The sequence below is a fragment of the Narcine bancroftii genome, chromosome 9, assembly GCF_036971445.1.
Source record: "Narcine bancroftii isolate sNarBan1 chromosome 9, sNarBan1.hap1, whole genome shotgun sequence".
Taxonomy (NCBI): domain Eukaryota; kingdom Metazoa; phylum Chordata; class Chondrichthyes; order Torpediniformes; family Narcinidae; genus Narcine; species Narcine bancroftii.
Genome location: NC_091477.1, coordinates 100266507 through 100285115, shown reverse-complemented (window position 1 = coordinate 100285115; position 18609 = coordinate 100266507). Strand labels below are relative to the sequence as shown.

The 18609-nt window shown below is 39.0% G+C and overlaps 1 protein-coding gene across 1 annotated transcript in view; it reads left to right on the top strand.

Moving 5' to 3' along the window:
* The first annotated feature begins 11393 nt into the window (after positions 1 to 11393).
* LOC138742518 (probable cation-transporting ATPase 13A4) overlaps positions 11394 to 18609 on the top strand; it is a 55690-nt gene continuing 48474 nt past the window's right edge. Inside the window, exons 1-5 of the mRNA XM_069897021.1 lie at positions 11394 to 11488; positions 11741 to 11813; positions 13491 to 13622; positions 14172 to 14339; positions 15748 to 15905. Of these exons, the coding sequence (XP_069753122.1) occupies positions 11444 to 11488; positions 11741 to 11813; positions 13491 to 13622; positions 14172 to 14339; positions 15748 to 15905 (576 nt within the window). The 5' untranslated portion in view covers positions 11394 to 11443. The remainder of the gene's footprint in view (positions 11489 to 11740; positions 11814 to 13490; positions 13623 to 14171; positions 14340 to 15747; positions 15906 to 18609) is intronic.

Genomic DNA, 18609 nt, shown 5'->3' with positions numbered 1-18609 from the left:
ATAGTCCTCCAGATTATGTAAATCTCTTGGCATGAGGGGAAAAAAAACAATGAATCTTTCAAATTTCCACAACCAGACGACATTTTGGGTAGTAGTTTGAAAACCTGACCAAGTGCATATAGTATTGTGGTTAGCCCTGTATCTACAGGAGTGCTTAACAGCTGATTATAGGTTCTGTTCTCATTTTCAATTTAGAATACATCCATATACAATACTATCTATATTAGTGGGATTTCTATGATCCGAGCTACAAGTAAAATGTGGATGCATTCCTATAGATTATAGTTAATAAATCTAGTTACAGGCGCTGAAAGCATTTATTGAGTACCGTGATGCAGTGATAAAAGTTACCAGGCCCAGGAAATCTGTTAAGTCTTTACTGGTATCAGTTGATTTGAAGCTTTTACGATATTTGTTTACGATCATTTATTTTTATAGTTTTCAAACGATAGGCAATTTAAACATAACTCATCTTCAGTGGCAGAATAACATGTTGTTCGAATAACATGAATAATGTACAATTCCGTCATTGTAAAACAAAACTTTCAGTGGCTCTTAAGAGATATGTTACTACTTGTCAAAATGTCTCCCCCCTCCCCCCCACCATTATAATATTGGTGGTTTATTGATTAATAATGTTCTAATTGCATATTATATTTCCTATCCTGTAAAGGAAATATTTGGTTATAAGACCTGCCACTGCCACAAAGCTCTGTGTATAACAGGAATGGTCTTGTCCTGTGGATTTCTGCTCCTTCTCTTTTACTGGAGACCCGAGTGGAATGTTTGGGCTGAATGCATTGAGTGCCCTCTGCAAGAAGCTGACACTGTCCTCATCAGAACTACAGTAAGTCTTTCTCCTATTTTAATAGAGTGTCATTTAACTTATAAATCGTAGTCTAGAAATTTCTCCATGATCTTTTTCTTTGGAGTTAAAACAGCACCACACGTCAAAATTAACAGCAAGAGCTTGGAACGAAGCCAAATTTAGAAAGCTGACTCTGACTTCAGCTGACAGAGTTGTTCGGGCACCTGTGTGACCTTGTAGTTGAAGATTCAGGAAACCTCAATCAGGACAAATAATAGTTTGGATGTGAGCTCTTTAAATCGCATGGTTTCTGGAGAATCAATTGTGTTTCTGTGAGTAAAGTCATTTTTTTTTCGGGCTCGTGAGAATGCAAATCTTATTGTTGATACATTTTTCATGTAATTTGTAAAGTTTTCTGCTGAATGAAAAGGCCGAGCTAAATAAAAATCCAGATGAAGGATGAGAAGACATGTTTCCCGTGGTGCAAATCTGCACACAAGTATGCTTAAAATTCTCGTGGTCCAGATCAAGACAGCAACATTTTGGGGGTAAGGGAGTTTGGGGTGGAGTGGACTGGTGGGAATAAGTACATTTTGAGTAACTCTTACATTTGAAGCTTATGAAAATACTGAGAGTGAACCAGCACCCAAAATATTCCTCAGTTTTATTCAGAACAATTCCTGCAAAGGAACGCTAATATTTGGAAGGCTTGTCCACTTTAGATATTTTGAAGGTTCATTATTTAATGGATGTTCAAGCTGGTGGCTTCTAAATTTTTCTCATTTTCTTGAATCCAATTTCTTAATGAATATATTTAAACACTGAGCCAGTCTAGGAAGGAGACGTTGAACATTATTGAAGGACCCCTCCACCAGCAGTGTTTATTAATTAAACAGGAAACATTTTTGAGAGACCCAGGAGTAGAACTAATGCTGCTCCTCGCCCCACTAATCTTGAACCCAGTATTTGGCCTTCTGCACTTACCTGGAATGTGTAATTTTCATAGAGGAGAAACCCCCTCGCAAGAGCCAGTTAGCAGTTTTTTTTTTGCAAATACTGTATATGTTTCTGTTCCAAGTATTTTCATTAAGTCAGACATAGAGTGTCAGGGTTCAGAAAAGGCTCCTTTCACCTTGCTGATGTCTATGCTGAACATCAATGTCCCATTTACAGGAATCCTATATCCAGCTCGCTTTATTCTCCCCACATTTCAATGTTCTCCCCACCACCCCCCAGCATTCTACCACTCACCAGCACACTTGGATATATTTAGAGTGGTCAATAAATCTATCACCTCTGGGATGTGGGAGAACGTTGGTGCATTTGGAGGAAATCCACATGGTAGAACAACAATGTGTTAACTCCATTGACAGCACTGAAGGTCAGGACTGAATCTGGGTTGCTGAAGCTATGAGGCAGCAACTCTACAAGCTGCATCTCAAGTAAAGCTGATGCTGTGAAAATCAGTCATTTTTGAGAATGGGCAGAGAGGAACTGATCAGCAGCATGTTCAATTTATTAATGGTGCTGAGGCCCATGTTAGTGCCATGTGCCCACATGGGGCATCAGATGAGGCCAGACTGATGCTCTGTTGCCCTTAGAGATTAAAGGGTGAAGGTTTAACTCTTAGTTATTATGTATTTTTCCTTAATGTAATACTTTCTTTTTCCCCATCTCTATTATTTATTGCAATTGTTTCTAAAAGGTCAGCTTCCTTTGCTCCAGAGGAAAATAAAACCAGTCCCTACTTAGTCTCTTCTCCGAACTTAAGGCCTCTAGACCTGGTGACATTCTTGTGAATCTTACATGCACCCTTTTCAGCTTAATGATATCCTTTCTGTCGTTAGGCACACAATACTCCAAATGTGGTTTTATCAATGTCTTGTACAACTGTAAGGCATCCCAACCCTTGTACTCAGTGCCCTGACTGATGAAGGCAAGCATGCCAAATGCCTTCTTCACCTCCCTATCTACTTGCATTGCCATTTTAAGGGAACTATCTGCTTGTACCCCTCAGTCTCCCTGATTTCCAATGTTTGGGGGCATATGATTAACTGTGCAAGTCCTGCCCTGGTTCAAGTTCCCAAAATGCAAGAACGTCCAAGTTAGATATGCCTTCTTTGACCCACTTTCCCAGTTCATCTAGATTCTGTTGTAATCTCATTAGTAACCTTCACTGCCCACAATACTAAACTATACCAGCAAATGTAGCATGGTGGCATGGTTAGTGTAGCTGTTAGCGCAATGCTATTACAATGGCAGGAATCCAGGTTCAAATCTGCCGCTCTGTCAGTAGTTCACACATTTTCTGAGGCCACGTGAGTTACCTATGGATGCTCCAGTTTCCTTCCACTCTCCAAAAAACATATGGGGCTTATCGGTTGATTGGTGTATTTGGGGCAGCACAGGGTCATGGGTTAGAAGGGATGTTACTGTGCTGCATCTTTAAAATTAAATTTTTAAAAATTGGAGTCATTCACAAACATAGTAATCATTGCCAATCATAATGTAATTAAAATAATTGATATAGATGACAAACAAAGTGAATTCCATTGGCTAGCTCACTCTAGATCCCACAAGATCTAATCTTCCACATCAACCCACTGCTCGGGACCTTGTTTAAAGGCCTTGCTAAAGTCCACGTGATCAGCATCGACCTTACCCTTGTCGATCTTCTTAGTTGCCTCTTGGAAAAATTCATTTAAATTTTCAAGACATGATTTCCCATTCACAAAGGCACATCACTAATCGCTCCTCGCCTTTCCAAATATCCTGCTGCTCAGAATTCCCTCCAGTAGCCTGCCCACCACTGCTGTTAAGCTCACTAGACTACAGATCCTTGCTTGTCCTTGAAGTTGCTCTCAAATAAAGGCAAATGTCTGCTATCGTCCAGTCTTCTTCTAGTATCTCACATGTGGCCAATGAAAATATAAATATGTCCCAGGAAGTCTTCCTACTATGTTGTGGAATACACGTGGTCAGGCACAAGGGATTTTTTTCTCTCACATTAAAGCCCTATAGGACTGCCAGCTACTCGTCTTTTATAATGTACATATGTTGCTTTCTTCACAGGAGTTGCAAATACCAGCTGTTCGTCAGAAGTAACTTTAATATATTCATGGGAAAAAGGCCCAAATGTTGTCTTATTTACAAGGGAGATTTGCAGAGCCACTTACGTTCAAGAATAGTTTTGATGGGTTCAAAGAGAATCAAGGTTAGAATATGTTATCAACAAAAGTGGGCTTTATTTATGCACAGAGGAATTCACAAAAGAGCACTCACTCATACAAACTAAAATACACAGCACACAGGCGCAGTATACCTAGAAAAGAGGGTTTAAATTCTTCATCACCCATAGGCACAGTTAGAAATTAGGGTTTAACTTCAGCACCCACCACCATGGGCACAGTATATCAAGAAATTAGTGTTTAATTTCTTCAGCACCCACCACCCACAGTCACATTATACCACATAACTAATGAGTACATACACATGAATGTGATCTCCATGATCACCACTGCTCTGGATCTGGGAAGGGTCCATTGAGTCAGCCCTCTGGAGCTGCTCATGGCTTGCAGCCTAGGCTTCAGCAACGGTCACAACTAATGAACACGTACACAGCAATAATACAGAAATAACTACAGATCAGGTACAAATAAATCATTGCTAAATATTCTCAACACCCAATTGGGAACATGAGAGTTAAACACACAGTACCATCAACTCTTTCTATCTCTATCAATCACAGCACACTAACAAACAGTAAATTAATTACAACTAATAAGTATATTAAATGAACCTGGTCTCCAGCATTGCCCACAACTCAGGATCCAAAATGGGCCCATTGAATTCAGCCCTCTAGAGCTGCCTGTGACCTGCAGATTGTCTCCACGCAGCAACAAACAAAGAGAGAGAGAGGGTAGAGAGTGTACATGCTCAGCTTTTTCAATGAAAGACTCATCCACATGACCTGTGAGTTCCAATGATGCATCAGCCTCACCTGTGGGCAAATCTAACAGTTGATTGGCAGGTGAGGTGATTTCTGACTAGGCTCCAGCCAGAGAGGTCACATGACTCTCCACATTCCACATACTCACCAGATTCCAGACAGAGGGGCTATATTATCCTCACAATCCACACTCTAAACCAGGTTCCAGACAGAGTGGCCACATGACCCTCCACAATCCACACTACAGCCACTTACTTCTATGTTATTTCCCTTATGCTTTACATCGCCAGTGAACCTTCTTATAGGTGCCCGAATAATGAAGTTTCTATAGTACATGACACAGAGAGATTGGAATGGACCTCTAACCCAATTGTTATCATCTAACTTTATTGGATATCAACTGGTATTCAAAGCTGATCTCTGTTTGCATTGGCTGCCTGACATGATACCTGAAATTAACCCTTTTGATGACAAGGAAGAAATATTGAGCCCATGAAACCTCTTTCCTCTCCTTGCAATTTTTCACACCTAGCTTGTCAATAAAGTCAAGTTTATTGTCATCTGATGGTGGAAGTACAACCTGACGAAACAGAGTTCTCCAGTGCTCGCAGACACACAACCAGATAATCGCAATGCATTGATGTCCCAGGTACCAGAATCCTTTACATTATAATGCAGGAAATTTCAACAACAAAATGAAATATTCATGGATGAGTAGAAGCAGGTGTGGATTGTACGCATCCTCTTCACAGTTCCAGGCTGAGCTTTAGGATATCTGACTCCCTCTGCTGATACTTTCAAATCTCTCCTTGACCTTGCTCTCTCCCTTTCTGCTCCAACTCTCCAAATATCTTTACCATTACAATTCTGCACCTTTTCATCTGTAAATGTAATCACCCCACCTTGGGTATCTTGATGCTTCTTTCTCCAGACCCTATCCTCTGTAATTCCATCCTCTCTTTCCTCAATGGCCATCTCCCTGGTTCTCCACTTGCCCTTGAAGCACCGGGGCAGCAACTATGTCAGATTACTTTTCATAGTTCTACAGCTCTACCATCCACAGCATCCCCATTTCAAGATCTAGGTCTCAGTGCCCCCCTGTCCAATTGGATGCATAATTTCCTGTCTGACTGATTTCAGTCAGTGAAGTTGGGTAACAACATCTCCTCAACAATAGTGCTCTTCAAGGATGTGTACTCAGTCCCCACTGTACACCTTAGGCTACACGGTCAAATACTGTTCTAAGCCCATTTTCATATTTGCAGATCACCCCTCAGTTGTGGGCCGAGTATCAAATCATTATGAGATGGATTACAGGAAGGAGATGCAAGACTAGTGGCATGGTGCAAAGGTAACCACCTCTCTCTCAATGTCAATAAGACAAAGAAGATGATAATTGACTTCAGAGATAGAGACTGCACACCTGTCTGCATCAATGGCATTGAAGTGGAAAAAGTAGATGACGACATTTTCAAAGCCCTGATTTGGGACAAGCACATTGGCATGATGGTGAAGAAAGCTCATCAATGTCTGGACTTTCTTAGAAGATTGCTGAAGTTTGGCATCTTCGCCTGCCCCTCAACCACTTCTACAAGTGAACCATCAAAAGCACGCTTGCTGGATGCATCATAGCGTGGTTTGGGAGCTGCTCTGATCAAGATCAGAAGAAGCCACAGAGAGTTGCATTTGCAGTTTAGAATTGATGCATTATCAATTAACCAAAAGACTGAAGTAACGGGAACTGAAGGCTTTTATTAGCTAAAGACAGACAGTATCTCTTGAGCTGCTGGCTCACACTTACTGGGGGCAGGGTTGTGGCATGACAGCCTTCATGGGGAATAAAGGGGAGGAGTCATGAGCCAGCCAGTGAGAGCAGGGCTGAACATACAAGGTCAAGGTATTTACATGCACAAGTGGTTTCACCACAGAATATTACGAAAGCTTCCCTCCTGTTCTTGGACTCCATTTATAGTTCCTGCAGCATAGGAGAGGCAGCCAAGAAACTGAAAGATCCATCGCACTACTGATACACGCTCTCCTCCCATTGGAGAGAAAGCTCAAGAGTGTGAAATCATGCACCTTAGTCTTGTAGTTGGTTTCTTCTCTGCAGCCATCAGTCTTCTGAATGAACCCCATATCAGTACTATTATGGTGCACTTTCTTGGTACTAATTCATTGTTTTGAATCCAAGCTCTATGCTCTGCAAATTAGGCTGTTGTTTCTCTAATTTATATAGTTGTATGAATGCTAGGGCTAGCTTACTAGACTGCTTGTAGTAAAATCTTCTCATTGTATGAGGTATAATGTGGCAATTTAACTGCAAACAAACGAGTCTCTTTAAAATCTCTGGCCAAGTTTTTGGTTATCTAATAACTTTGTATATTATTGGTGACAAATTTTGTTTGATAATCTCTTCTGCAATTTTTGTCAAAGGTGCAATAAATCTACTGTGAGTTAAAATCTGGTCTCTTGTTTTGATGCAGTTTCTATGAAAAAGATCTTTGCTAAAGTCACTGGGAACTTGCATTGTGTGGGTGAATTTGAATGGGCAATTGGAAATTTTCAAAATGAACTTGTATGTTCAGTAATTTTACTCCCTCATCTTCCCTTTCTCATTCAGGATGAATATAAAATCTGGAGCAAGAAAAAAGTAAGGTGGATAGACTTGTCCTCACTCAGTAGAACAACTGATACACAACAGCTAGTCATTTCTGATGAGACTTCAGTGCTGCATAGAATTATTATGAAACCTGAGTTGAAAGTAAGAGGTGATTTTTGCATTCTTCTTTTGATTGAATAATGTGGTTTGTTTAATTAAAATATTTCTGGAGTTGAAAATTTATTTTAAACAGTCGCAAATTACGAATCTTAGTATTTGTAGATTTAATTAAATGTTATGTTTCTTTTTCCAAAGTTTTTTTTTCATCTTTACGTAGGTACGGTATATTGAAGTTCAAAAGATAAGGTACATCTGGGACTTTTGGGAAAAACAATTTGTTAGATCTGGGTAAGTCTTTAGAAGTCTATTAGGGTTTCTCAAACTGATGAAATTTGAAGATTTTCAGATGTATTATTTATTATTTTATTATTTTAAAATTTATTATTTTATTCAGAGGCCTGGAAGAGAGTCATTCTTGCGCTGATATTCATCATAAATTTGGCTCTGGATTAAGTATCACAGAAGTATTAACCAGGTAGTTATCAAAGCAATTATTTGTCATGGTAGTATATCTTGATGACTTGTGTGTACAAACATTTGAAAGATTTGATGTTTGATTTTTTGGTGGACTAAGTACGGTAGTTCTGCTTGCTTGCACTTTCCTATTTAAAACATGTAACCATTGTCTTTGTGCATACTGTATATCCAGACACATAAACAGCGAACTTCTCTTTTTAAATTGTATTTTGAATAATATATTTTGGGGGAAGCACAGTTGGCATAGCGATTAGCGGAACGCCTTCACGGCACCAGTGATCGGGACCAGGGTTTGAATCCCATGTTGTCTGTAAGGAGTTTGTACATTCTCCCTGTGTCTGCGAGGGTTTTCCCCAGGGTCTCTGGTTTCCTTCCACTGGAGGTGTAGGTTAATTGGGTGCAAATTGGGCGGCACAGACTTGTGGGCCGAAATGGTCTATTACCGTATTGAATGTCTAAATTTAAAAAATTATAAATTATATTATTTTAAATTAATTGGTAAAATAATTTGAACCTCTTGTTCCCCATGAAGTGACTTATTTAGTGGCATATATTGCAAACACAATTATAAAGCTATAAAATATTTTCTTTAGTGCAGTGTTTTCAAAACAAATTGTAAAATACTGACTTCTTTAAGGGTTAAATATCCATCTCAGATAGAGCAGAATCTGAATGGGTGGAGTGAAATCAGAGTGAATTTCCTATAAGCACCCTCTCCCTTTCCCTTCAAGAAAATGCTTTGTTTATTTTTGATCAGACACTTGAGAATGCCTGGAATTACAATATCCAAAACAATAATGTCAGATGTGGAATTCCTGCAATTTGTACCTGAGAACTAGTGATTGCAAGAGCTTTACTAATTTCATAATATTCAACTAGGTTTAGAGAGTTGAGAAATTTTTTTATAAGGCAAGGTTTGCCCACTTCAAATCGCTGTGGACTGATGATTTATAGGAGGCAGATAATCACTTATTTTGGAATATTCTCGAGGGTAACATTTTAATCTCACTTCTGGATCTCCAACAGCAGTAAGGTACCACTTCTCCCAGTTTCTCTTCTCCCATTCTGAAGCTCCTCTTCCCCACTCCATCCAGCAAACATCCTCTGTGCAAATGCCACAAGGTGGAGCAGGAGTCAATAGCTGTGTAGGATTCTTGTGCCATCATACTTGTGGCATTCAGTTAGCACTGGAAGAAAGAAATTTAGACTACTTAACATTTATGTTTGCACTCACACATTTCATAATTGTTGAAAATAGAACAGTATAGCACAATTTCAGGCCTTTTAGGCCATGTGTCTGCACTGAAAGTGACTACTGCACAATGCATATCCCTCTATTCCCTGCATATTCATTTGTTGATCTATAAGTCACTTAAATGTTATTATTGTATCTGCTTCCACCACTGCTCCCAGCAGCCCATTTAAAAAAAATGCCATTATACATCTCCTTTAAATTTTCTCTCACCTTATTTTTTATCCCAGGAGAAAGGTTCCAACTGTCTACCTCTCACAATTTTATTAACTTCTATCAATGCTCCATTGAAAATAACCCAAGTTTGTCCAACTTCTCCTGTTAGCTTACACTCTTTAATTCAGGTAACATCCTGGTAAATCTCTTCTGTACTCTTTCGAAAGCTTCCATATCCTTCATATGTAATAAGTCGATCAGGTGATTTATGGGGTCAAAACATGATTTTCCTGGGAACTTTCTTGGAATTATACTGTAGAACAAGAACATCCCTCTCATGCCTATATGTTTTCTGTTTTCTTAAGCTAGTCTTTGCCATGCACAGGTTAACTAATATTTTGGAATCCTGATGAAAGTATCAGTCTGAAACATTGATTTCCATTTACTTCATATGGTTACTATGTGACCTGCTGTGTTTCTCCAGCATTTTTGTCTACTGCACTAGACCCCAGCATTTGCCGATTTCAAAACAGGCAGTTATAAATACTCAATTTCACTTCATTCAACAAAACTTCACATTTTCAAAGGATTTTACAGCATCAATTCCTGTTATGTGTAATTTTTGTAAGTTCTGTCAAAAGGATAACCAATCTGATTTATTTTAATTATCTGTCATGCTTAGCATTGTCAGCATTTTCTGTTTATAATTAGTCAACTTTTATGAAACAGTGAGCTTTCTTTTTAATTCAGAACATTATTTAATTTTCTATGAAAACAATATTTCCCACAATCATTTGTGATTCTATCACTCATTTTAGATTCTGAAAACATGGAAGTATTATTGTTTGTTTGTGTGGATCTGTAAAATCATCGTGTAGTTAAATAGTAACATTATGGAGATCAGAATACACTGTAATAACCCCACAATGTTTTAATGCAGGAGATTAATATTTGGACCAAATACAATTGAAATACAAATTTCTCCAATATGGAAGCTGCTTTGTAAAGAGGTAAATCTTGTTTTATGGTTTTTACTTATGATGCTACTGTGGTGAATCTCTGCTGAGCTGTCAATCTCCCTCTTGCCTAGCCTTGCTTAACTGACATTGGCCGTGTATTATCTCTACCATTAAGGACACTCCCCTTGGGTATAACTGTGTATGCACCCATTGTCTTTCATTATTGTACCATTAGTTTCTGCTACTTCATGAACTGGCACTTCAATTTTATTAGCAGAAACTAATGGTACAATAATGAAAGACAATGGGTGCATACACAGTTATACCCAAGGGGAGTGTCCTTTTTCTTTGACTTGGCTTCGCGGACGAAGATTTATGGAGGGGGTAAAAAGTCCACGTCAGCTGCAGGCTCGTTTGTGGCTGACAAGTCCGATGCGGGACAGGCAGACACGATTGCAGCGGTTGCAGGGGAAAATTGGTTGGTTGGGGTTGGGTGTTGGGTTTTTCCTCCTTTGCCTTTTGTCAGTGAGGTGGGCTCTGCGGTCTTCTTCAAAGGAGGTTGCTGCCCGCCAAACTGTGAGGCGCCAAGATGCACGGTTTGAGGCGATATCAGCCCACTGGCGGTGGTCAATGTGGCAGGCACCAAGAGATTTCTTTAACCTTTTCTTTGGTGCACCTCTGTCACGGTGGCCAGTGGAGAGCTCGCCATATAACACGATCTTGGGAAGGCGATGGTCCTCCATTCTGGAGACGTGACCCATCCAGCGCAGCTGGATCTTCAGCAGCGTGGACTCGATGCTGTCGACCTCTGCCATCTCGAGTACTTCGACGTTAGGGATGTAAGCGCTCCAATGGATGTTGAGGATGGAGTGTCCTTAATGGTAGAGATAATACACGGCCAATGTCAGTTAAGCAAGGCTAGGCAAGAGGGAGACTGACAGCTCAGCAGAGATTCACCACAGCTATGTCTTGCATTTTAAATGGAAGAAGTAAACTTTTGAATCACACTTCCCTTTTCCTTTTTTTTGTATAGGTCTTGAATCCATTTTATGCTTTTCAAATATTTAGTGTGTGTCTCTGGATTTCTGATGACTACACAGAATATGCAATTGCACTCATTATCATGTCTCTCCTCTCCCTTTCTTTGTCCGTTTACAACGTGCAGCAAGTGAGTTATAACTTACAGGGGATCCTTAATTCTTTGCATGATTCATCCATATTTTTCAGTAATGGTTGATCTGTTTTTTTCTTTGATTAATGCATTTCCCTAATATTTTAGTCTTTTAGTTCATATGAAAATTTCACTTTCCATTAAACCTTCATTGATTCCACCTTCTGAAATGTAATGAATTAATTATATGATGTTTTGATTTCATTGGAAGGGGAAGAGTCAATCCTTATTCTACCTTACTGTTTGCAGCAATCGATAAAATTGTACAGACTTGTGGAATCTCACAACAACATGAGGGTTACAATCTGCAGAAAAAATGGAGGTGAGCTACTTTCAGTGCTAATATTTTACTGTTTCACAGCTGGGATCTGTCTGTGCCCTTAATTTGCGAGACGTGGGTTAATTCTCGTTGGATTTTGTTTCACAATACATTGTCACCCCTTTCTTGTGCCTGTTTTTATTGAACTTTTGATGCCTCCAACAAGCCCAGCTTCTCTTTCTTGTGGTCAAACTGCACTCTACACTTTGACATTAACTATTCTCAATTTATCATGAATTTCTGGGCAGAACTTTCTTGTAAAGTGAAGCCAACTAGTAGGATGATAATAGGGTGAGTATTTTTCACTTTGAACCTGATTAGCTGTACAGTTATAGGACTTTGAACCCGTGCACTGGAAGGTGTATTCTGGTCCACCTTCCTGCTACTTAGGAATTTACTCAGTTGACCATTGCAGTGTCATGAATGGAGGAGACTTTTAATACTTTCATTTGTTCTTGAAATTTTTTTTTAATCTATGTACTGTCCATTCATTTTACCTCCTATTCCTCTGTGCTGAGCTTGGTGTTCTTCTTCTTCTTCTGTGTCTGCTCTTGGGTTTGTGTCTTCATTTTCTCTTCCTTGTATCTGTGTCTCTTCTGACTTTCTTGTTGAGCTGCTTGTCTCAGTTTGTTGGGTATTTGTTTTTCCATGGTTTCTTGATATTGGTCCTCTTCTTCTGGGCTGGTTATCTGTTGTGTCTCTTGCTTCCTTTTTTCTTTCTTACCCCTCCCGTTCCCGTTGCTTTCTTTATCTTCCATCTGGGGGCCCTGCCGTCGGGCTTCTTTCAGCTGTTCGTGCTGTGGAGTTTCACTCCACAGCTGGTCCCCCCATCCGTCAGTGTTCTCCCTGTCGTGCGCGTTGAGTGCCCCTGTTTGGCTCCATGAGCCATTTTTGCAGTCCCGCGGTCGGTGGGTCGCGACCCTGCGGGGTCTCCACTAACCTCGGGGAGCAGGGTCCTCTTTCCACGGCGGGTCCCTGCTTTTTCGTGCAGGTAAGGCCTTCACCTTTCTCTTCCGGCGTCTTTCTTTCTTCTTTTCTTCCTGTTGTTTTTGGCTTTTCTTTCTTAGGTGCCATTTTCTCCACACCTTTATCTTTTATTTGCTGTGATTTGTGTGTCTGGGGCTTTGCTTTTTTCTTCACTTTTTTCCTTTTTTTCTGGAGAGGGCTGGTATTCTCCTACTGGCCACTACTCCATCACATGACTCCTCCCATGAATGGAGGAGACTTGACATTTTATTTGTTTACCTCTTTTCATTGATGCAAATGTAATTTAATAGCAAGGCTTTATCTTATAGTTTCAGGCATTTATTTTTATATCCTAAAATCTAATTTTTGCAATTCTAGTCTAATTCTCTCTTCCCCCTCCCTACCCTTTTGCTCAGGTGCCTGCCTAATTTTGCTCATACCTTGATGAAGGGTTCAGGCCCAAAATGTTGGTTGCCCTTTACCTGCTCTAGATGCTGCATGACCTGCTGAGCTTCTCCTGCATTTTATACATTGCCCTATAATACCAGCATCTGCAGACTTTCCTGTTTAAATCTATTTTTTTTCCTTTTCCTTATAATCCAGGTCTCCATTACCAGGTCTGGTGATACCAAAGGCTTGATTTAATTTGCCTCCTTTCTCTTTCATTTTGGAAGTGAAAAACAATAATTTACATAATGTTGCTTCTATTTGTAGGGTATAAGGAAGTTCCCTCTAGTGAACTGGTACCTGGTGATGTCTTTATAGTTACGGGTAATAAGCAAATATTGTCCTGTGACTCTGTGCTAATCGAGGGGGACTGCATTGTTAATGAGAGCATGCTTACAGGTGAGAATCAATCTTTTAAATCTGAGTTGATATATTATCCTACTCCTTCCCATGAAAATGGAGAGACAAAATAAAATTGATTGGCATTTTCTTGACTTCGGTCCACCTTGAGATTCACTGACAATTAAGTTGAAGCAGTAATGTAACAAAGTGATTGAAATGGTAATTCTTCTCTGACTCTCAAGAGAAATTTTTTTTAAAAAGTGAGCATTAAATGCAGCAAATGGAAGGACCATTAACAGGTGGGAGAGACTGACAGGTTCTTGATTGCCAGAATAGATTTGTCCAAATGCAGGTTTTATTATTTTCTTATTGGAAAATTTGTGTACTTTTTGTGGATGTGATGTGGGATATAAGCAACCTTGCAAGCATTTAATCCACAGATAAGTTCATACTCTATTACGATCCTTGTTTGACTTTTCTCTCTATTACTTTCTTCTATCTGCATAAATGAAAATGAGTTAGGACAAAAGTTCCATCTTACGTAAGTTATCACTATAGACTGATTGCAGTTTGTTGACTAATATATTCTTTTATTTTTCCATATAGGTGAAAGTATTCCAGTTGTGAAGACACCATTACCAAATGCAACTACTCGTAGTTGTTGGAATGGTTCTACCGAAGATCATAAGCGCCACTTCCTTTTCTGCGGGACCCAAGTGATTCAGTCCAAACCAGCAGGACAAAGTGAAGTAAAAGCTGTCGTCTTTCGAACAGGTGAATTTTGCCTGGCATTAGAACACAAAAGATTGTAATTTCATCAGAATTTATATTTATCTTTATTACCTGTTATCACTGAGACAAAAAGCAGAATGGAAATGATGCAAGGAAAATCTATTCCCTGTGTCCAATCATGCCTGCTCGTTTTCTTTCTTATTTTCCTTGCAGCTAATGCTTATCATCTGGAGGATAGACAAGGAATTCTTGCACAAGAAACTAATGTGCATTTCATTAGATAATAAAGTTCTTGATGCAACAGCAATATATTGTATTATTCGGAGATCAGGGTTTGGCTGCACAGATTCAGCTACACTATTGGAAAGGAAGTCAAGAAACAAAATTGTTTATCCTTCCTTCCGGAGTGAAGGAAATTTGGTTGGAAATCATTCAAATAGACATATGGGAACAGGAATGGGCTAATTAGCTTTTGAAGCTTGAACTATATTATTGTTAGCATAGTGGTTAGTGCAAAGCCATTACAGCGCCAGCGATTGGGACCAGGGCTCGTTTGTGAAGAGTTTGTGTGTTCTCCCTGTGTCTGGGTGGGTTTTTCACAGGGGCTTGGGTTTCCTCCCATCATTTGAAATGTACCGGGGGTATAGGTTAAATGGGTATAATCAGGCAAGGGCCGAAATAGCCTTTACCGAGCTGCATGTCTAAATTTTAAAAAGTTTAAATATTATTATTCATGAAGATCATGGTTACTCTGTAATGTGAAGTTCATAACGCTAGCTCTTCCTATTATCATTTTAATCTCTTTGGTTAACAAAAATCTTTCAATCTCAGATTTAACCTCAACAATTGACCAAGCATTTTCTACGTGTAGAAGTATTTCCTAACTTCCCTCCTGGTTGAAACATTGTGGTCCCTAATCCTGGATTTTCAAAGTAGTGGGATTTTTTTTTTCTCTCCAGACTCCTCTTTGTATCTTCCATGTCCAACTTCAAGGAAATATAACGTCACTTTGTGTAATCTTGCCTTGGAATTTAACTCTTGGAGGCCAGCCACCATTCTGGTAATTAAATGCTGCACACGCCCTCCATGACCAATATATTGATTCAATAATGTTGTGTCCATAATTTATGACAGCACTCCAGTTTTCTCTAACTATTGCAAAATTCCTACCCTCTTTTGCCCAAGCCCTATATAAAGTCCTGATTGATGAAATCTTAAACATTTTCTAATAATATTGTCCATATCTGGGAAAAAGCAAGCAGATAGTTTGCTCAGGAATGTATTTAAAATAGAAGCTTATTTAATAGCTTTACTAATTCTGGTTAAATTTTTTTTTTGCCATAGGTGATAACTTTCTGTGCACATCTGAAGAGAAAGGCAATTCTTGCACCCACAAGATCTTTCTGCAAATTAAATCCATTAAAAAACCCAAAATTTTATCTTTTTTCAGGTTTTACTACTAGCAAGGGAGAGTTAGTTCGGTCCATTTTGTACCCCAAACGAATGGACTTCAAGTTGTACCAAGATGCCTTTCGATTCTTGATGTGCCTCACAATTATTGCAGCAATTGGGATGGTCTACTCAGTCTGCATGCTTCGGTCCAATGGGGTAAGTTCACCACAGTCACTGTAATCAAATGCATCAGGAGCAATGATTTCACTTCTTTCCCATTATTTCTGCTTGACCTGCTGCTGGGTGCTTCCACTAATAAGAATTTCTAGTTTCTGGCATTATTTGCTCCAATATCTTTCAGTCTCTCACCATTTAAAAGAAAAACCCCTCAGATTTTCTGTTTTCAACCAACGTGGATGACTTCACAGTTTTCAAATTTTATATAACTGCCTTGAACTTGGTAATTCACCTGGCCTGTCCACGTTGGATGTAGTCTTCCTCCATCATCCCTGACAATGCATCCTGCCATTCAGCTTTATGTTATGATCTAACTTGGATATGTTACATTTAATCAGCTCAACCAAATCATTGCAAAAGATTTTGCGTAGTTGGACCCAAGAAGTGATTTCTGTGTGGCAGCTTCTCAACCTAAAAATGACTAATCGTTCTCTTCTCTCTCCAAGAACGAATGTACTGTCCAAGCCTATCTATTTACCCCAGAACCATATGTTCTAATTTTGTTTAACAACCTCTTTGATGGCAGACCTTCCAAAAACCCAAATATGTAAGATTCACTAGTTTATCTTTATCTATTCTGCTAATCATATCCTCCAAAACCACTCTATCAGATTTGTCAAATGTATTGACTGTTTGAAAGTAAATTATTATTACTTTAGCAACTCATTCTACCACATTCCCAGTTTCTGAGATCAGGCTAACTGGCATGTAATTCATCACAATTCTCTTTCCTTCCTTTCATAAATAAATAGGATGACATTTTTGTCTGATTGGTAATTTTGTAAGATGACAGTCAATGCACGCATTATTTCCATGATTACTTTCTCAAAACATGGAGCCACAGCTCAACAGATTCCGGGCATTTATTGGCTTGCACTCCCATTCAAATCCCGTGCTGTCTGTAAGGAGTTTGTACATTCTCCCCATGTCTCCAAGGGGGTGTAGATGAATTGGGTGTAAATTGGACTCCTGGGCTGAAATGTCCCTATTACTGTGCTGTATGTCTAAAATTTACATTTAAAAATGTGATTTATAAATACATATATTGCAACAATGGAATAACATTGAAAACATGAATACATGAATTAATATTTTACATGGATTCAATCAGCTGGATGCTTTTGGCCAATGACCTCAGACCAGCCAATTCAACTGCTCCATCAGTAGCTTTCAAGATTAAGTGAGAGAAGGTGATATTGCTAATAATAACATTTACAACTTCACAGGTAATAATACAATCCATGTCTACATGCAGCAGGACCTAGATAATGTTCAGTTGTGAGTGAATAATGACCATTTGCACCAAAAGAAAGTATAATCACTACCGAGCATCAACTGGGAACACAGGCTATCTGGTGGGGCAGTTGAGGAACAGTGGAAGTCTTTCAAAACATTTTTTCACAGTGCACAGCAAAAGTATATTCCAGTTAAAAGCAAGGGCAGTAAGGATGGAGGGCAAGCCTTGAATAACCAAAGAAATAAAAGGAAGGCATCTAACTAAAAGTTGACGTGCAAAAAATTGTCAAGTGCAGTGGGAAATTAGGAATTCAAGAAAACTTTAAAAAGCAAGAACAACCAAGTAAGCACTAAAGAAATGGAAGATAAATTATGACAGTAAACTAGCACAAAATTTAAAAAAGTACAAATTTTAATAATTATATAAAGCAGAAAAGGGTGGCTAAAGTGAATGTAGGTGGTTTGGATGATGAAAAGGAGGAATTAAGAAATGGCCAAATATTTGAACAACTATTTTGTGTCAATCTTCACGGTGGAGGATATGCCTACATCTCAGAAAGAGATGTTATGGATGTGATGGGAGGGAGGTGAGGTCCTCAAAAGAATCTCTATCGCAAAAGAGGTAGTGCTGAGCAAACCAGTGGACCTGAAGGTTGATAAATCCCTTGGTCCTGATTAAATGCATCCCAGGGTACTGAAAGAAATGGCAGAAATGATAGTAGAGGGATTTGTGAATATTTTCTAATATTCTTTGGACTCTGAGCAGGTTTTGTAGGATTTAAAGTCTGTGCTTAGCTTGCCACTGTTTAAAAAGAAGTATGTCGACAAAATGTAGATCACTATAGACCAGTTAGCTTATTGTCAGGAGTAAGTCAAGTCCTTGAAGCTATCATTAAGGAAGAAATAGTGAGACATCGAGATAGAAATTGTTCAATCAGGAAACATAGAGTGAGTTCAGGAAAGACAGGTCGAATTTGACCAATTTACGTGGATTTCCAGGAGTTCAACAAAGTACGACAATTCTACAGATGCATAGAGATGGAGGTAAAGCATTAGCATGGATAGAGGACTGAAGGTCAGAGTTCAGACAAATAAGCATTTTTCCAGTTTGCAGTGATCAGAGTGGCAAAAGAATGGTGCTGGGCACACAACTATTCATGATATATGTTAAAAATTTTCAAGAGGAGACCAACTGCATTGTATCAAAGTTTACTGATGACGCTAAATTGAATGGAAAAGCAAATTCACAGACTGGATCAGAACTGGCAAAGAGAGGGGGGCCAGTGTGCACTTGTTTGTTAATACTGGCTGGGATTATATCGACCTCCTGCTCCACTGCTGTATAGCAAATATTGATAAAATGCAGACCCTTCTATATATATGTATATATATATATATATACATATATATATATTTTTTTTTAATTTGAACATACAGCACATTAACA